Source organism: Martes martes (genome assembly GCF_963455335.1).
Source record: "Martes martes genome assembly, chromosome: 1".
NCBI lineage: Eukaryota > Metazoa > Chordata > Mammalia > Carnivora > Mustelidae > Martes > Martes martes.
This window is the reverse complement of record NC_137888.1, coordinates 117,825,645-117,846,718: the sequence shown is the minus strand read 5'-3', so window position 1 is coordinate 117,846,718 and position 21,074 is coordinate 117,825,645. Positions and strand designations below refer to the sequence as shown.

Sequence of the window (21,074 nt, the reverse complement as noted above, 5' to 3'; positions counted from 1 at the left end):
TCCAGAAGCTGTGTGAGTAAGGCAGGTCTGGGGGCGTGGGGTGGGTTGCAGGGGACAGAAGGACATGGTGATCTGTGTGTGAGAGGGGCCGGTGGCAAGATTAGCTCCTGGGAGATGAACCAGAAAAAAAGTGGGGCTATACAGCTGGAAGAACGGCCTGGGAATGACAGCAGAGGGGCCTCCGGAGCGGCTCCGTGACCGGCGCCTCCACCCTCCGGGGGGTGCAGTCCCGTGAAGGGGACACTCACTTGAGCGTTCACCACGCGGAGCTGAGGAATCCAGGCTCTCTGAGGAGGACGAGGACAACGACTCGGTGGCCAGTGCAGCGTAGCTCCTCTGGCCCGGCGCTCTGTCACTTCCTCTAGACTCGGGGGCAGAGGCTGAGAAGTGGGTCAAAACTGAGGCGTTCACAACTTCGGGATAGGAAGTAGAGTTTCCTGTCACATCTGCAGATGTCTTGCTGTTGGTCAGGAACCAGCGCGCCGTGCTGTCTCTGCTTCTGCCAGACGGGACCGGCCTGGACGCGGGTTCGGTCCGAGACATGGGGCTTCCCAGCTCTGCCTCCGAGCTGCCGGCAAGCTGGTCTCCTCCCAAGGCTGGAAGGGATCAGGGAAACAAAGGTCATGACACAGATGGGAAAGAGATTCCCCAACAACCGAGACGTGCGTCCTCCCTAAGCAAAGATCCCCTTCGCGAGGACCTTGTAGAGTATATATTATATGGGTAACCTGACAGGCATTTTCACAGTCTAGATAATTATTTCAAACCTTTTCAGTGTCAATAAGATAGCAATACTAAAAATAAGCGCTGGTGAAGAAGGGAGCTTTTAAAGAGAATGTGCTAAGTAGCGAATAACTTGCAGGCTTGGGTGTTTTCTTGTCTTTCCCCCAAAGGGGTCAAAGGACAGAGGGTGTTATGTCCAACATATATGATGTGCCTACATAAAGGGCTTGCTCAGAGACATTCTTCTCAAGCAATTCCACTAGTAATTCTTTTTTTTCCCCTACTAGTAATTCTAATTTTCAAGTATAGCAAACAAAAAATAAACTAGAGGGCGTATACTGAAATGATGAATTTGGAAGGACTATACTTCTATCTGCACATGTTATTTGGAAGAACAATCTGTGCATAAGCTAACTCCAGCTAGTCTGAAAGAACAGGCCCGCTCTCACTGAGGACAATCCCACAGGTGGTAAGAAGCCGTCCATAGGGCCAGCTCCGAGGACGAGCTTTCGACTCTGCTCTGATCAAGCGACAGGACCTCGCCCTCAAGTCTTCAACCCTTTGAGCTTGTTTCCTCGCCTATAAAAAAGCAGGAGGCGTGATGCCTGTCTGACGGACTTCACAATGTTCTCAAAAGGATGAAAATAAAAATGTGATAATGTGCTGTACCAGACAGAGGAGATGGTGTTAGCTGAGAATATGCTCCCTTTTATTTATTTATTTATTTTGAGATGGCAAATGGTCGTGAAGCCATCTTTCAAGACAACCCAACAGTTTTTTATTTTTATTTATTTTTGTTTTTATTTTTTTAAGATTTTATTTATTCATTTGACAGAGATCACAAGTAGACGGGGGTGGGGGGTGGGGAGAAGGCTCCCTGCTGAGCAGAGAGCCCGATGCGGGGCTCGATCCCAGGACCCCGGGATCATGACCTGAGCCGAAGGCAGAGGCTTTAACCCACTGAGCCACCCAGGTGCCCCTCAACAGTTTTTTAAATGTCCATAGGAGATCAAGTGAAGATTAAATACTTACTTGGGGAATCATTTTGCCAGAATCCCACGGAGACCCGGGAAGACGCAAGGCCAAATCCATTTTCTGTGGACGGCTCCATGAATTCCCCATTTCCTGGATTCCTGATTATTTCCCTATTTCTTTGTAACCCTGCCTCAAAGGGTGAAGAATGGGCCGATACTGAAGTCCTGGCAATTTCGGAGTCCTTGGGGAAATTCTCGGTCTCATTTAGGGGCTGCAGATGGATGGTTAAAGACGGGAGCATCCCGGGGACACCAGTGGGGAGCATGGTGGCGACACGCTCGCTCGCTCTCCGACTCGCCAAGGCACTTGGGAGAATAGTGGAGTTGTTTAGCTCCTCTGTGCTTCCGGAAGCTAAAATGGAAGAAAATATGCTTTAACACTACTCTGGGGTTTAGGAAAATCAGGGATATATCTAGATACAAATAATGCTTAATACCTTTTGTTGCATAAATCTAGATAATGTGGATGTAAATATAGATAAACACATCTGACGCTCTCTTCACGGACTGATTCTCATAGAGCTAAGCGAGGAAGTGGTGAGGTCCTTCACTTAGCACAGTGGAAAGCTTTGGCTCTAGCTGAAAGGAAGATGGGAGAAAGCCTCTAGACATTCTTTGCCTTGGTTTTTATAGAGGAAGGAAAAATCTTCTACTCTGGAATTCCAGCTTAGAGATTATACAGGGAGTGGCCATTGTGATAAGGTACAGGTTTTTGTTTTGCTTCATTTTAGCCATGTGATCCTTTTGTTCAAATGCTGTTGTGGATTAAAACCCAAATATATAAATGAATAAAAGTAAGGCAGTTCCGGAAGCCCTGCCCCATGGGCCACCCCTAGGGAGGCCAGGGCTCTGCAGACCACAGTGGGAATAATACTAGCCTAGGGCAGTAATTTCGGGCCTTGTCGGCATCAAGGGTTCTCTACTTTTCCCACCTCACGGACGTAAACCTGAGGTTTTGAAAGACTATTAACTCAACTGCGTTTAAGAAGTAACAGAGCAGGGGCACTGGGGTGGCTCAGTGGGTTAAGCCTCCGACTTCGGCTCAGGTCATGATGATCCCAGGGTCCTGGGATCAAGCCCCGCATCGGGCTCTCTGCTCAGCAGGGAGCCTGCTTCCTTCTCTCTCTCTACCTGCCTCTCTGCCTACTTGTAATCTCTCTCTCTGTCAAATAAATAAATAAAATCTTAAAAAAAAAAAAAGAAGTAACAGAGTTTCGAGTCAGCAAGATATACTCAATGTCACCACACTGATTTGATTTAATTTCATCCAAAAGTGAACAGGTACCATAATTACAGTCAGCCTCATGAGATTCTGGAGACCAGCTCTCAAGCTTTACGAACCACGCCAGTGGGCCCCTGGGAGATCAAGGACTCCAGGGTGGGAACACTTCTTTTGATGAAAAGGATGGCAGACACCGGTATTAATTGTCAAGAGCCTCAAAAATTGAGTTATAGGCCATTTTGGTCAAAATATGCAGTCTGTTCCACAGAAGTAAAGTGGCTTGCTCATGGCTCCTTTCCACAAAGAACTTTCCAAAGGACACCCTGAGAACTGGCCTCCAGAAGGGCACCCTGACGTCCTCATTCCAAACAGGAATAAACCGCAGGAAAGCATGGTGAGTGGGAAGAAACATGGCCAGCAAGATCCAAAGGCAAGAAAAAACATTTTTCTTTTTAAGCCAAAAATAATAAAAGTACTTTATACCTTTATAATGAAAGGTTTCCAGCTGTTATTTACGACCCAGAAAGGGAAGAATTAAGTTCTCATTATAAATGGTCCCTTAAAGGGGCACCTGGGTGGCTCAGTCGGTAGAGTGTCTGACTCTTGGTTTTGGTTCAGATCTGGATCTCAAGGTCGTGAGACTGGGCCCCGCATCAGACTCCATGCTCAGTACAGAGTCTGCTTGAGATTCTCTCCCCCTCCCTCTCCCTCGGTTCCTCCCCTGCTTGCACTCTCTCTCTAAAACGCATAAATAAAATCTTTTAAAAAATGGTTCCTTGAAGACCAGTCCTATGTGCAGCTGTGACCAAAAGCACAAATAAATATTAAATATAATTAGAGAGGGGGGGAGCACAGGAAACACAAAGGTTCCTCTGACTCTTATACAAACCACAGAACCAGCTATGCCTAGAACACAGCCTGCAGCTCTGCTCACTGGGCCTTAAGGAAAGCAAATCGAAGACGCGAGCAATCCACACAGCTAGTGATTGAAACAAAAAAAAAAAAAAAAAAAAAGACTGGACCCCAAAATAGAGTCCTAGCCTACTTGAACACACCCTTACTTAAAAGCAAAACCAAACAAATAAAAATCCATTAGTATAAAAAAAAAGGAACGCATAACATAGACATGCCCCAAAGTCTCACTAGCCACTTAGCTTCTCAGGTCTTATGTCATTAGAGTCATCGTCTGACCCTGCCAAGTTATAAGCTCCTCAGTTGCTGGGTGCTCTTTCAAAGCACTATTCCTGGCCAACTGCAGGATTTCATCAATTCACTGTACGGTGGTGGTTAACTTGGACTCAGCTTGGATACCTGTACAGCAAATCAATGGCCACAGACACACAGTCACGGAAGTCACAAACTCTTAAGGCCACGAAAGGACAATGGTTGTGCTGTCCCTGACCAAGGCTCCGTGGAACACTGCTTCACCATCTCACCGCCGTTATTAAAAACTGCCATTTACCGACCAGTTCGATGTGCCAGTGCCTTGCATACACCCTTCTACATTGTGCTAAGTAAGTACTTGATAGACATAATCCCACTGAATTCTCACAGTGAAGTTGTGAGTTCTTCTGTACTGAGTACTTCTATACAAGTGGTACCTTTTCCCAGAAAGAGAATGGTTGGTCAAACTCATCGAGAGTCACCCCTTACACTAGTCTCCGTGCTGAATACATCTAGGGGGAAATTTACCATGTTTCTAATCAATGGGCCAGCAATATTGGTTATTTAATAACCGCCGTCCCTTGCCCATTTCTACCCCTGAAGCACCCATTCAAAAATGGGAAGGCTATCCATTTCGGAGCAGAAACGAGCCATGTTCCCTAATCTTTAGAACAGGAGGTAGAAAGAATGCCCACTCATCTGATAAAAGTGTATGGGTCACTCCCCAACCCCAGCACAAAATGCTGGAACCTCAGGCGTGCAGCGAATGCTCAACCTTGGCTTGACAGCTGTCCAGGACCTGTGGAACACCCAGCTGAAGCAGCTGATGGTTGAGAAAGATATGCTACATCTACAATCTCCTGAGTTATTTATGCTCTCTTCCTTTACAAAGTGAAATCACCACAAAGCAATTCACCTGGACCGCACTGGCTCAGCCACCCACAAACATACTTTCATGAGTTGAGATCCATTATTATACCCTGAGCTCCTACTGAGAATCTATATAAAATATTGCCTTTTAAAGATCGTTAGCACAATTTCCTCAAAACAGCAATCTGCGCCATTTTCTATTAGGATTCTCAACACTCCTTACATGAACAGTCGTCTTGGCATTCATGGCCCCCAACACACGCCTGCCTATGGATGAAATTGTCTGCTTACTTTATCTGACAATGGTCTCACGCCCCACCCAGTTTCCCTTTGTGCCCTGGTTTCCAGGAAGCTCAAGGCTAAATTTAGTGTTCAACTGTAGCCATTCTCACACAATTCAACTTATACATATCTCTTTCTGCCTTCAAAAGAGAACTTTTCCTGTTAGTTGCTTTACTTATTTATTTTCTCCCCAGTGATCCAATAGCACATGTCCTTGCAGAACATGTGGAAAGTACAGAAAGATCTAAAGCAGCAAGAAAAATTTCAAATGGCTCCTGATCTCTTTTTAAAAAAATCTGATTTAACGGTCTGGGCCTATACCTGCTTTAAAGCATACATTCCTGGCATATCACTTATTTTTGGGATCAGGGAACGCCTGGCTGGCCAGGCTGCAGATGAGGTTGTGCTGAATCCCTGTTTCTTCATGTTTCTCCTAGAGAGCCCCATCCTCTCTGGGCCAGGCTCCCGGCGGCTGTGCGAAAACTTACTTTGAAGAGAGCACAACTCATGGGACTGCTCTAAGTGCCAGGACTTTCGCTGGGTCACATTTACGGGTGGATGGAGTTGCCAAGTGTCAACAGGCACACCTCCCCCCTCTCACCCACCGCACTCCCCCTTCGCTTCCCTTGTACAGAGTGCCAGCCGGGTGAGGCGCCTCCAGGTCTGCCTCGGGCAAGTTCCGCTGGCTCAGAGCTCACGCCCGCGTGCCCCTCTATCCCGCTGTCAGGCTCAGGCCATGATAGTAAGCTCCCGGGATGTAGATTTAAGGGCTGGTAGGAGGTATACCAGAGCTCTGGTTCACAGGTGAGCCGTTACTAACCCCGCAGAGCTGTGTTTCCCATGTGGCTTCAAGTCTCTCCAGGGAGTGGGGAGGCTGGCAGGCTAAACCCAGATGGGTCATTTAACATTCCCTCATTTAGCAGCACCTAAAGCCTGATGCAGCATCTAGTTTTTGAAAGAGGTGGCCCTTGAGATAGCACAGAATATCCATGTTAGTAAGAAGGAAGAGAAATGCTCAGTGAAAGACTCAGGGAGTAGGAACGATATGGCAGAACGCTTCAAAAACTAAAGGTATAAGGTTCTTTTTTTCTTTCTTTATTTTTTCTTTTTAAGATTTTATTTATTCATTTGAGAGAGAGAGCATGAGAGGGGAGAAGGTCAGAGGGAGAAGCAGACTCCCCATGAAGCTGGGAGCCTGATGTGGGACTCGATCCCCGGACTCCAGGATCACGACGCAAGCTGAAGGCAGTCGTCCAACCAACCGAGCCACCCAGGCGCCCCCCCTTTTTTTTCTTTTTTTTTTTAGATTTTATTTTAAGTAGTCTCTATACCCAATATGGGGCTTGAACTTACGACCCTGAGATCAAGAGTTACATGGTCCACTGACTCTGTCAGGCACCCCTACAAGTATAAGGTTCTAAAATGACAAATGCTCAAGGAACTTGAGGGCCAACTAAGTTTTTTAATGTTGAAAAATCTAGATGATGACAGAGCCAACTCCAGTAAAGTTAGAAACATAGGCTGATTTTCAAAATATAAACCACAGTAGTGGGTTGAATTTAAAATATAAATATTAAATGGCCTTGACCAGAATCAAAGTGTAGCTTCCTAGAAAACACTTCCTTTCTACCATTTAGTAAAGTTGGTTGTAAATCACTGAACCACAGAACTTTGAAGCTAGAAATAGGCTCATAGCTTTTATCCAATCTAACCAATGTTTAAGAATAATCTTAAAAGAATCTCCTAAAGACATGAATCATAAATTATATACATACGCAGTCAGCAGAAACTATACGTAGTATATAAAGGAGAAACTGCCTGCGTTAGGTATTCCAGAAAGGATATCCAGGTTCAGTTTTTGCTTTGGTGACATAAACCCAAACCCCTAGTCTTTCAAAGTATCTCTAAATCCTGACCCATGAAAATTTGGAAATGTCAATTTTGGAAGCAATCTCTATTTCCAAGACAATTTCCAGCCCTCTCTGTCCTGCTTCCTCAGGCATGTGGATGAAAACACATACGGCATGCACGGATTCTGAATAAAACCTCAGAGGTGGGAAAAGACAGGCAGAGTTTTCAGCATCCTCTTTGGCCTGTGGCTGGAGGAGCCTTGTGATACTGGGGCACATGCTAATCCCCGTTACTTACCAACCATACAGTGGTCTGAGATGGCAGGGAACCTAAGAGGAGTGATAGACACAGCCTGGGTCCTCGAGAGGATCACAGTGCCTCTGGGGAGACGGATACTGGATACCCTGGTGTGACAGGGTGGATGGCACATAGGCTCAGAGGGCTGAGAACAGGCTTGCTGGAAGGGAATACCTGCACGGGTGGGGGTGGGGGAGGTAGGGGGGTGAGGGGGGCGGGGAGTGGAGCTTAACTGATGACTAGGAGCTGAAGAGGCAGAGAGGCCAGTCCTCCACTGCCCGCAGTCCTGCAAACACGGGCACTTTATTTTTGTTTTTTTTAAATGATACCTAGAAAAATGTCTATGTTATCTTTGTACTTTGGTTTTTTTTTTTTAAATGATACCCAGAAAAATGTCTATCTATGTTATCTTTGCCATTGTGAGAAGCGATTTTGCAATGATGAAGAAACACAAATCTAACTCCTAATCAAATGACACAACACTCACCATGTCACTCACCCCAAAGCATGGTCTCTTATGCAAGGAGACACACCGACAACTCTCAGTATACGTGGGGAGAGGGGGACAAGCAGGGGATGGTGGACACAAAGGGCTTAGAGCAGCCATTAGACCAACTCTAATGTTCCTCCTTATGCAGTTAAAGAAAACATATTTTAAAAATGGACTTCAGGACAAAGATACATTATACAGATGGTACTTCTGCCCCCAAAAACTTTGCATTTGTCCCTAATGCCTTTTCCCCTCAGCCCCTGTGACAGGGATGTTACTAGGGAGCTGTGTGCATCTACTACTTCTATTCTGGATGACATCAGAGTGGGAGGCTGAGATAGGAGCACTCACCTGAGGAGGGCTCTGAGGGAGGGGAGGAAGCCGGCGTCCTGGATAAAGGCAGCCAGGAAAGCGCCAGACCTGAGGTGTTTCTCTTCCTCAAGACTGTGATCTCTTCTCCCATCTCCAGAGCAAGAGGAGGGGACTGGCCTAAAACCCAAGTGGCAGCCACTTGGCTCTGTGTGGTCACTTCTTCCGGGACCCCCTTTCCTCTCTCCAGGGAACCCCGGGATGTTGCGCTTTCCGTGTGGGAAGGGTCAGCTCTTCCTTCGGACTCCGAGCTGGATGGCAAGTGAAGCGTTCCCAGAGCTGAAAGCAGACAGTAACAATTAAAATTCCATCAGCAGACCTCCAAACGTCTGAGTAATGGGTAGTGGGCTCACCTCTGACCTCTGTGAGGAGAAATGAGGAGCAATTATTCATTCTACGACAAATTCACTCCTGAAGGAGAGACCGCAAACCAAGACAAAGCCTGTGTTCAGATCTCACCAACAAAGACGGCATTTTTAGTGGTCAAGATATTATAAAAGGGGCACAATGAAGCTAAGTGTCAGACGATATGGAATCGAAGATCCGATTCTGATCCCCATGACTCGTCACTCACATTCCACAAAGCTGGTCTCAGAACTGACTTAAAGTCAACATAAACAAAATTTCCAATATCTGCATGACCAGCACCCCCAGGCGGCACCCTGGGCAGTTCTAAGCTCTACGTCCATCACTCATGAGTGGAACATAAAATACTGTCCTTTGCACTCCTTATAGCATTGAGTCCCCCACCCGACCTTCTGGAACCAGCTCGGGAAACCATGGGGTCATCTTTGATGGCTTCACCTTCTACTTTTAGACTGTCACCAAGTCGTATCAATTTTCCTTTGTGAAGAGTCTTTACCAATCCCTTTCTCTCCACCCCTGAGGCCACCAGGCCATGGATCTTTGCCCCCGGATCTGCCTGGGTGGTCCCCTGACTCCAGGTTCCCTCTGCCCCATCTCCCACCCCAGACGTCTTCTACCTGCCTGCCAGCCGACTTGTCCCCAGATTTGCTGTGATCATGTCACTGCCCTGTTCAAATACCTTCAGTGACTCTTCCTACCACACCAAATCTAAGTGGCCTGGTCTTCAAAGTCCTCTGTGACTGCCCCTAACCCCCTCCACACAGCTGTCCTCTTCTCCCTGTGGGACCGACCCCCTCCCCATGGGAAGCTGCTGGCCAGCCAGCCTCACAAAGAGAACCAGCTTCTCTTCTTTCCTCACGTGGTGTGTGCACCCCACTCCTCAGTTACTCCTTCTACCTTGCTCAGATGCACAGAGAGCCTCAAATCCCAATCATAAAACCTATGAGCTGTTTGACCTAGACACCTCAGATTAATTAACTTCCCTACCTTCAGTTTCCAAATTCCTCAAATGAGGATAATGTGACCTCACTGGCTTGCTGTGGGAACTGAAGGAACAGATGTGTGGGTGTGCAGTAGGTACCCAACTGGCACCACTTTTCTTTGTCTTCCCTTCCCCAGGCAAATCTTGCACATCCAGCCGCAGCCCCTTCTTGAAACCTTTCGTGACAAGGTGCCAACCCACTGAGCTGTGCAGATTGAAGCAGGAACCACCGTTGGAGCCACATGCACACAGATGCAGCTGTGTGGCCCATCAGACCAGACCTGGCACCTCCCTCGGAGACTGCGGTGTGTGGCACGGTCACCGGTGTCACTGGGCTTCAGTCTGGCCACAGAATGTCAATTCCACGGGACTGCTCAGGCCTCCAGGCAAAATCTGCACCCTCACATGGACTATGCTGCGAACTCACTTAATCACAGCGAGCCACAGAGGGCGCCTGAGCCGCACAGCCCAGGACCCACAGTCCAGGACCCTTAGATGGGCACCGGGGCTCAGGCTGGGGAACAGAGAGATGCAGAAACTTCGTTTTCCAGGAGGGGACATACCTGCAGGAAACAGGCCATCACTGGCACAAACTCACCTCTGGTGAGGCTCTGGGAAGTCAGAGCTGTTGCTGTGTCAGCCCCAACGGGGGAAGTGGTGAAATTTGTCTTCCAGGAAGAGTTGTTTCTTCCTCTAGCATCTGCTGCTTCGGTCTGTGGAGTGAAGTTTTCTGGAGCATCTGAAGAAGTATGGTTCTTTGTGGGGATCTGAGTCCTCACAGCCTCCTTGGAGACCACTGTGGAAAAGTCCATTTGGTTCTGATCAAAGGTGATGTTTTCTATGTGGGATTCAGTGTTACTTTCTGTCCAACTGCTCCTTTCAGCGGCTGAAACAATAAGAAAATGGATCAGTGAGAACTTGCTGGTTTCTGAAAAAGAAGGAAACCTTCAGAAAAGCCATGAGCAGATGTATCAGTGAGGAAGTGGATTCAGATCGAATCATTTCACCTTTCCTTTTTCCCCCTTGGGAATTGTTCTGACAGTCCAGTGGGAGAAATTATGAAGCAACAATACTGGGTAGGATTGAATTTTACAGGAAGTGGAATAAATGATGGAAACCACTAGAAGAAGACCAGTGTGGGGCTCAGGGAAGAGCACCTCAGGGGGCTGGGCTGGCTCAGGAAGGGGTGTGGGGGGTATGGGTCAGGTGTGATAGCAAGGAAGGAAGCACTTCTGAGCATCAAGGTTGTGAACTATGTTTTCTGTGTGGTAGAAGGTAAAAGCAGACAGCTCTCCATCCTGACACCCACTCTTGCAGGCAGGGGATTGGGGCTGGGACAGACACAATTCTGGAAAATCTGTGAAGGATTTGGCCATATTATCAAAACCTCAGTAATATAAATAGGTTTGATGCAGTGATTCTGTTTCTTTGAATTCATGCTAAGGAAATACTCAAGAATGTGAACAAAAATTTAGCTGCACTGATATTCATGATGTCATTGTTTATAATAGCAAAAAAGAAAGGAAGGAAGGAACAAACAAAACTGAAAATCCTACAGTAGGAGACCAATTAAATCAGTTGAAGTATATCTATATGAAAGGACACTCTGAGGTATTAAAATAATGTTATAAGATAAGATAAAGATATTCTACAGGTATTATTGAATTAAAACAATAGGTTTCAAAATAGGATTGAACAGCAATCATGCATGTGTGTGTGTGTGCCAAACACCGATCAATGTAAGCTCTCAACGTGCCCTCATTGTTCAATCTTGCACAACGTCCTTCCCACTTTGCAAGGGAGGCAGAGGAGGCACAGGGGGTCATGCTCCCTGCCCAAGTCACCAGGCAGCCTGCTCCCCAAGGTCTCACAGTACCCAGTGGGCAGAACAAAGTGCACTGTAGCAAATCCTTGGATTCCCCTCATCTCCAGTGCAGGGGTGCCAAGGAAAGGTTGCTTATTCATATGGACTGTTATTTGACCTTGATAAATTAGGGATGGTTGCAGGTTAGCCAGAAAATATACTGAAGTGATCGCTTGCTGCCATATTGTCCAAGATAGCGGCAAAGAGAGCACTGGTTAAAAACTTCTGGGTCCTATAAAAGTTGTGGGGAAACTGGGCACAGAGGTGGTCATCAGTGGTGTCAAGTGCCATTTATCAAGGCAGGGAGTTCAGAGTCAGAGCAGGCAGGTGGGACCCCCGAGTCCAACCCAAGAAGGCTGCCTTGCTACTCTGACGACGTCTGCACATGACCCAGAAATGGCTTGGAAGCTAGAGCCTGCCACCACTAGGGTTCCAGCTCCTGAAGATCACACCAAAAGAACATTCTAAGAGCCGTGTCCCTGGATATCCAAACTAATGTGGAAGTGAATAGGAAATACATGTGCTAATTGGAGGGCACGGAGTTTAATGAGTTTTTAGAGAAAGCGATGAGGACAAGGACCATTTAAAGTTACTGCTGATTACATGGCTCCTTTAAAAACCTATTTTTATTTTCCTCATTTGGGAATGCAATCTTCTTTTCTGCCTAGGATCAGGGGCCGTGGGCACTGTTGAGAAACCTCTGCAGGAATGAATGAAGTCACCTCTATCTGTATGAGTCAGGCAAAAATGGCCAACCATCAGACCAGTAGAGGCTACAGGCTGAACCAACGTTTTGGCTCAAAATATCACACACACACACTTTCCCAAAAGGAACAAGTTATCTTCTAGATCAGCATTAAGAGGTGTATAAAGTAAGACACGAATGCAAGCCATGTATGTAACTTCATTTTAAAAAGTTACAGGTGAAATTAATTTTAATAAATATTTTACATACATATTTAAAATAGTAGCATTTTAATATGTAACTGATAAAAAGATTATTGAGACACTTTGCCTTCTTTTTCTGGTATTACACCTATAAAATCCAGAGTATTATTCTAGCTGTACACTTCAAGAGCACAATAGCCCCACGTGGCTAGTAGCTACAATACTGGACAGTGTAGTTCTAGACCAGCGGTTCTCAGCATTTCCCCACTCTGGTCCTCTCCTGCCAGAAGTGTGGCTCACGTATTGGGGTTGGAGGCGTGGTGATTTTAAAATCTTCCATAAGAGATTCTGACAAATTTTCCTAAGGGAACCCTTTTCTCCCCAAATCCCTTGAGAACTGCTGTTTCCATGCTTCCTATTCTGTTTCCTGTAAGTGATAATTAACAGAAACTTCCTGAAGAGGGAGGGAAGTTGCCCAGGCATCTGGGCTCTTCTGGGGCCCAGCCCCAGACAGGCAAGTCCCACATTTAGCTGGCAGTGGGCTATGGAGGGGTGTTTCCAGGGGCAGCCACCGAGTCCATAAGTTAATCTTGAGACTGGCAGGGGTGGGGGTGTTACAGAGACCAGAAACCCATCCACATGGCATGTTCCCTTTGTTCTTCCTATCTGAGCTGCACAGCAAGCTGGCCTCCAGAGAGAAGGTGAAGAAAGGGTTTGAGGAAGCTTTCTCTCCCTTTGGGCACAATGAGAGAAATTAGTCTTAAAAGATGTCAGAATAAAAGTGATTGTGGGGAGGTAGAAAGGACTCAAAAACCATACACTGAAGCTGGTAAGCCATGAGCAGAGGAAGAAAATGAATTTCACTCTATTATAGGCTTAAGATGAGTTTGAGATTTGGTTATTGTTGAGCCTCTAAGGCTCGTATGGCTGAGTCTCTGAGGAAGCAGCAAGATACCCTTCTTCAAGGAACTGGGAACGTCCTTAGTCAGCTCAAGGAATTCCACTACAGCCCACAGAAGGAACAGAAGAGCCACATAAAGACAAGATGTGGCTAGCACTGAACCACGCGGTCTCCCTGGAGAGTTGGCTAGAGATGGAAGAAAGAAAAAAAATGTGCATGATCAACAAAAGAGAAAGGCAGACAATACTCTTGCACTGTCCCACATAACCTTGCCACTACAAACCAAATATGATAAATAATGTATTTAAAAAATTTTTTTTCTAAATGCACTGCTGAGTTGGGAAGTAAAGAATTAAATCTTCTAAGACCAAATATGAGCCAAGAGCTGGAATTCAGAGACGTGAGCTAACTCCAGAACTGGCAGCTGCCCTGGGACACCTGCTCAACTTCTGCGACCTTGAACTTCTGTTCTGATTACCAAGAGGATATAGGAGATACGAGACACAACTCTTAAGAAGGGAGTCTGAGAGGAAACTTTTTTTTTTAATTTGGTTTGAATTTTTTAAGACTATTTGTTTTGTTATTTTTTAAAGATTTTACTTATTTATTTGACACAGAGAGAGAGAAAGAGAGAGAGAGAACACAAGCAGGGGGAGCAGTAGAGGGAGAAGCAGGCTCCCTGCTGAGCAGGGAGCCCAACATGGCGCTTGATTCCCCCCGGGATCATGCCGTGAACCAAAGGTAAATGCCTAACTAACTGAGCCACCCAGGCACCCCGAGGAAATTCCTGTATAAAGCTGGGACGAGGGCTATACCATATCTATAAGGCACATAGAAAACCAATTTTCCCTGCAGAACAGGACAGCAAGGAAAGGTGGCCTTTTGATCTCAGTTTTAGGTAAAGGAAAGTAAATTTCACTCAAGAATTTTTAACCATAAAGGCAGCCTTCATGTGGGTGTGCAGCATGAATTCACAATGCCTCTGTGGTCTAAACCTCAAGCAGAAGTTGTATTTTAAAATTGGTCCTGAACTTTGTGAATATACTAAAACCACTAAATCATATACTTTAAAAGGGTGAACTTCGTGGTATGTAAATTATATCTCAAATACACATGCACATCTGTGCACACACATACATACATATAGCTCATTAATGGGAAGGAAAAGTGGTTCCGAAATACAGTGCCTCCTGCTCAGCAAGAATAAATGTGAATGATCTCTAAATGAACATACCTTCAATCCAACTTAATCATTTATTGATACGATTCTAAGGAAAAAGAGATCGATCACCATCAAAAGGCACAAAATATATAAGGAAAAAAAGGCATCAATGGGCAAAAGTCAGCAACCTAGACAAGCAAAGACTTCAAATACTGGAATTACCAGTCAAAGAATATAAGTATATAAAACTCCATAAAAGAAAGAATTGAAAATGAGAGAGAGACTATGAATAATGGCCAAAAGACATAAAAGAACTCTAAATGGAAATTCTAGAGATGAATAAATTATAATAACTGAAATTAGGAAACCCAACAGATCAGACATGATTGAAAGAAGAACTAATAATTACAAGACACATCATGAGAGAATGCCCAGGTGATAAAAAAAGATAGAAAATACAAAAAAGAGATGAAGTGACAAGGAAGATACAGTGAGAAAGCCTAACATATATATAACTGGGGTTCTCAGTGGGCCAGAGAGAAAAGAGAGAAATAGCAATATTTAAAAAAGTAACAGCTAAGAATTTTCCCAAATGGATAAAAATGAATCAAGTAAACTAAGGAAGCCCAACAAATTCTTAGGAGACTAAATAAAACAAAAATACAAACCCACATCATAGTTAAATTGCAGAAAACCACAGACAAAAGTATGTCTTAAAAACTACCAGAGGGGAGGGGTCCTTGGGTGGCTTGGTTGGTTAAGTGTCCGACTCTTGATCTCAGCTCAGGTCTTGATCTCAGCGTTGTGAGTTTGAGTCCTGTGCTGGGCACTAGGCATGAAGCCTATGAGAGACTATGGACTCTGAAAAACAACCTGAGGGTTTTGAAGGGGTGGGGGTGGGAGGTTGGGGGAACCAGGTGGTGGGTATTAGGGAAGGCACGGATTGCATGGAGCACTGGGTGTGGTGAAAAAACAATGAATAGTGTTACGCTGAAAAGAAATTAAAAAAAAAAAAAGAAACAAAACTAAACTAAACACCAAAAAAAACAAAACAGAAGGAAAAAATATGACAAATCTTCTACTGAAGATGACAATTAGACTAACAGCTAATTTTTCAACAGCAACAATGGAAGCCAAAAGACAGTAGGTAAATATTTTCAATGTGCTGAGGGAGGAAAAACCAGAATTATACACTCAGTAAAACTATCTTTGAAAAATATCTTCATGTTAACTTTCAAAATAGAAACATTTTCAGTCAAATTTCAGTTTATCAACCACCTCCACTAAAGGTAATTATGGAGAATTTATTTCAAGCAGAAGAAAAACCATGCTAGGTAAAAAGTCAAAAGGAGCAAGAACATATAACCAGCAAAGAAAATGGTACATATGCACATAAACACAAGCAACACTGAATGTATAAAATAATTTCTCATTTGTGGGATTAATGAAACAAGATAGAACAAATCCTGGAGAACACCCGCACGTAAGTCAGGAGGGGATAATCAGAATCATATTGTTTTGAAGAGTGACTTTAAATTGCGTCGAAAATGCATTTTCATGTTCCTCAAAATGACCCTAAAGAATAGAAAGAGGGTATATCACTTCCAACTTGTAGAGCTTTCAATAATATGAAATTTCCATTGAGAGAAACCAACAAATATTGCCTAAAACCAAAACAATGACTCAGTAAATAGCAATATAGGCCCGTTATTTAGAGGTATGGGCAGAAGTACTGAAAGAACTTGCTACAGGGGTTTAAAGTGATTGAGTCTGGGAAACAGAAATGATGATGGTAGGAGTGGTTGGGTTTTTATACCAGCCTCATAAAACATACCGGATCTTTAAACTACGTGTGAGTTTGATAAAACATAAAAATTTAAATTTAAAGACATCAAGATAACAAGCCAAGGTAAATGTCTGCAGTGCATGATAAAAGTTCAGTATTCTTTTTTTTTTTTTTTAAAGATTTATTTATTTATTTATGTATTTGAAAGACAGTGAGAGAGAGCATGAGAGGGGAGAAGGTCAGAGGGAGAAGCAGATTCCCCATGTTGCTGGGAGCCCAATGCGGGACTTGATCCCAGGATCAAGTGATCCAGGATCGTGACCTGAGCAGAAGGCATTCGCTTAACCGACTGAACCACCCAGGAGCCCAAAAGTTCAGCATCCTTAATACACAAAGAAGCTTGTCAAATTCCTAAGATGGACATCTCACAGACAACGGACAAGAACATGCGATTCACAAAAGAAAATGTATGATTGGGGGGTAAATACATGACAGCGTTGCTGGAGAGAAAGAAAACACATATCCGAACTAGAAAAGACTTTTTAAACTTTTTATATATTCATTTTTGCCTATCAAATTGGGAGAGACTCAAAAAATAGTTAAGATGCCGTGTCACTGTGGGCATAGAAGACGGGCACCCCCACACAGCATGGGGAAGAATGAAACTGGCTCATTCTTTCTGGTGAGAAACTTAGTGATCCACCGCAAAAAGCCTTAAACACAGGCATATATTTCTACCCAGGAATTCCATTTCTGGAAATTAATTCCAAGGAAATTACTAAGGATGTACGCAAAGTTTCAGGCACGGGGAAGTTTATTGTAGCACTGTTTATAATAATGAAAATTGGAAACAACCTAAATTTCTGCAATAGGAAGTTGGTTAACTTAATTATGAGACAACAGAATTTTAAAGGGATGGTCAAAATATATTACTGATACAGTTATAGATATGTACTATGCTCGCCCTGTACTGTTAAGTGAAGACTTAAATTAAAAAACGGATTGTACCCTATGATCTTACGTTACTAAAAGTATATGTTTATTTTTTTTTAAAGATTTTATTTATTTATTTGACAGACAGAGATCACAAGTAGGCAGACAGGCAGGCAGAGAGAGAGAGGAGGCAGCAGGCTCCCCACAGAGCAGAGAGGCCGACATGGGGCTCGATCCCATGACCCTGGGACCATGACCCGAGCCGAAGGCAGAGGCCTCAACCCACTGAGCCACCCAGGCGCCCCTAAAAGTATATGTTTAAAAAAAAAATGCATCTCCTAGGAAAAAGAACAACAACAACAGAAAGGCTGGTTTCTTGGTAAAGGGACTCCAGGTCTGGAAACCACTTATAACGGCCTTTCTTTCATCCCTAGACCTGCTCTCAGAGTCGGGTAAAGCCTGCAGACTTTCAACATAAAGGTGGCTCACTCAATTTGCTCAGAATCCAGCAATTTCTGAAACATATGTGTGTGAGTGGCCTGAACTACCCAGCTGAAGGTTTACCTGTGTCTGGACCACCCCATCTCAGGGTACCCAGCTGGTCAGTACCTGTCCTGGCCACAGCTGGCAGCCTGATCAAAGACAGGTGCCCACAACCATCTCGCTACAGCAGCTAGAGACCAAACACAGCCCTGGTCGGTACTGCCACTGCTGGGCCCCGTTGACCTCAGAGACTTGTGGGCTTGTGATGCCACTTCTACCCTCTTCCCCTCAGTCACAGGTGCCAAGACCCCCTGGATTGATGAGAAACGTCTACCTGTACTGTCCTTCTTCACCTGGGGATCTCTCCCTTTCTTCCCCAAGGAACATATGAGGCAACACTAAAAAATTGCTCGCTTTCCCCAGACCTTGTGAATCTGTGTTCTCTACAGGAGGGTCCTGTGGTCTTAAAGGAAAAAAGCCTGTCTCCAGCTCCCTGCCTGGATCTAGAAATCCAGTGCTTCACAAGAGAAACAGTGGGTACCACACAGACTGTGGTTAAAGTCGGGTTGTCAGCGTTAGACTTCTGGTTCTACCTCGGACGTGCTCGGTGACCTTTGGCAAGCTACGTAATTCGTCTGCACCTTGGCTTCATCTGTAACAGCACCTGCCTCCTGGGGCTGTGACAGAGAACACATCGAGGAGAGCTTCCAAGAGTATCGGGTACATAGTGAGTGCCGCATCTGTGACAGCTGTTCAGGGGATCTAGGTCCGTCAAGTTTGAACAAACACATTTAGAGACGACGTTGGCAGGTACTTCCCAGTCTCCCAACCCTTCTCTGGGCAGCTGAGGTGGCCGCAGACGTGAAAAGTCTCCTGGAAGCTCAGAGCATTCCAGTGAAAGGGCTGAGGTGGGCTGAGGGGCTGAGGGGCCGCTGGGGCCTCGCTCTGGCTTTCCTCTGTGACGCTCTCCTAGCAAGTGCAGAGAGAGGCTGGGGAGGCCCAGGGTGAGAGCCGGGCCCACCTCTGGCATGATTAGCCCCTGATGGCACTGGCCCAGGGTTCTAAAAGGACAATATCCCATTGCCCCATTTAGCTCTGGATGTCTCTCCGCTTCTCTTATTGCCTATGATCTATTCTTCAGAAAAGGGTTTGCCAACCACGCAGCACACCAGGCAAGGTCTGCTTTCGTTGTGGACATACAAGTGCTTTCCGTGATTCCATTTAGTAACCTGGGGACAACAATGGGTCAAATGTTAAAATATCTATTGAGGGGGCAAGGATAAGTCCTTTCAGAAGCCCTGAGTGGCTGAGGGCTACCCTGGTTGAATTGTGTTTTCCGTGTGGCTCCCTATTCAGCACGGGTGTAAACCCTGAGGGGGAGAGAAATTCAGAGTAAAGTGGACAGGAGTCAGCAGGGACCTACCACAGGCAGGGGAAGCTATCCAGGAACCTGCTCTGGTGCTTAGTGGAGACGTGAGATGGCCCTGGAGAAATGGCAAGAAGGTACGGTGCAGGCTTCGGAGTCTGGGCCCGACGGGGAGTGAGGAGAAGAGACTGTGAGCTCCCAGACGCTCAGGGGTAGCCTCTGAGGTAGGAGGGGCCCCCGGATGCTGGCACCTTTCACCTCACTCATCCCTCTCCCCAGATGGTCGGAGGCTATTGCTCACACCCCACTCGCATGCCACGGCAACCGAGCCACACCAACCAGCCTCACACTGGAGCTGAGACATCCTAGTTCCCCGGGTATCTTTTGAGCTGGGGGTACCATCTTTCCCTCTGCACTCAGCCCCCTGGGTTAGGCCCTTGCTTTCCCTTGTACTATGAATGGCTATTCAGTTAACAAGAGACTTTCATTGCTTTGACTGTTTTTTCCCCCCAGTTGACAACTTCCACTTCTACAATGTCTTAATGTTCTAAAACATCTGTTGGTAAACCAACATCAGGGATGCTGGCCCAGCCCAGGAGTAGGATTTCCTAATTAGCGGCTGCTACAGAGTCCACTCCTCACCACCCACCCCACGATTTGGGGGTTTTCAACTTGCATTGTTTCTGAGTGGTGGAGTGGGTGTGTACAGGGCGTATGCTGTGTCATCTGAAGAGGCGATTTCCTCCCAGAGGGCCCAGCCCACCCCCACGTGGCACCACCCCCGGCTCCCGCGGGCCCTGTGTCACAGAGTGAGAGCAGCCTGCCTTTATTTTCATTTCCTCCCATTTGGATTCAGATTTCACAAAGGTCTGTTCAGCGCTTACCACGTGCTGAGTGTTCTCACAGGCATTTATCTCATTTAATGAGAACGACAGCCAGTCAAGTGGGTATCGTGGCACCCGGGACACTGGGAGGCAGAGGGGTTAAGTGGGGGTTCAAGGTCACGCGCTCAAGGGCGGATGACACAATCTAAACCCAGGTCTCATTCCGACACATCCCAGCTTATTCCGTGACATGGGGCTTTAAGGTGCTGGTCAGGACAGTGTCCCTTGGTCTTCAAACTCCTTTGGTAAGCCTATCTGCACTGCCCTGCTTCTCACTGAGAGTGACACAGTGTGTGTCACATGGGCTGTGGAATCTGCCGGCCTTAGTTTGAGGACAGCTGCACTTACTAGCAGGAAGACTGAGCAAGAAGACCTCTAACATCAGCTCCTCAGAGATAATTTTCATGGGTCATGAACAGAATGATAATAAAGAAGAGTGAAGGCAGAGTGGAGAATGAGTCTGTGGGACAAGAAAAGCCTATTTTCAAAATAGGAAGTTAGAAGTGACATAACTTCCAAGTGGGAATGTCTGACAGGTGGTTGGTTAAAATTTGGGACTGTCAATTAGAAGGAAGGATAAGGAAGAATAAGGGGTATGAAAGGAAAAGTGAGGGTCAAGGACTGAACTAAGAGGAACTTTGGATCAGAGGGAGAAGAGTCAGTGAAGGAGACAGAGAGGACCAGGGAAGGCTAGGATGAATTAGAAGTAGGAGTCCGGGAGGGGATGAGTACCCAGGACAGAGCAGAGAGGCTCGGCCAGGCCTGAAGAAAGGCTGAAAAGCCAGGGATTCGACAAACAAAGCCCTCAGGACTTTCCTGAGCATCACCTGGCAGACAGAAGATGAAGCTCAGATTGCTTAGGGGTTAAGGCTCATGAGGGAAGGTTCTGGAACAGTAAGACACTGACTGTCCAGCTGCAAATTTCCTGTTTCTAGCTTCCCCTTGGACCTTTCCTGGGATCCCTCAACTTGGAGAACACCCGGGAGAGCTGGGTATCTCTTAGCCACACGGCTGTAGGTGACAGCATGGGTTCTTACACCAATGATAGTGAATTTCTTCATAACTTGAAAAGATTTTCTTCAGATTCAGTTGCTCACACAGGAATTGAATTACAATTAAAAAGCTCCCTTTTTAATTCCCCTTTTGGCATGGCAGAT

General features: G+C 45.8%; 1 protein-coding gene across 1 annotated transcript in view; it reads right to left on the bottom strand.

Annotated features, from left to right (window-relative positions):
- HEG1 (heart development protein with EGF like domains 1) overlaps positions 1-21,074 on the bottom strand; it is a gene marked incomplete at its 5' end in the record, with an annotated part of 87,327 nt that overhangs the window by 49,171 nt on the left and 17,082 nt on the right. The window contains 3 exons of the mRNA XM_080806591.1: positions 249-596; positions 1,756-2,109; positions 10,249-10,536. Coding sequence (XP_080662717.1) covers positions 249-596; positions 1,756-2,109; positions 10,249-10,536 — 990 coding nt within the window. The remainder of the gene's footprint in view (positions 1-248; positions 597-1,755; positions 2,110-10,248; positions 10,537-21,074) is intronic.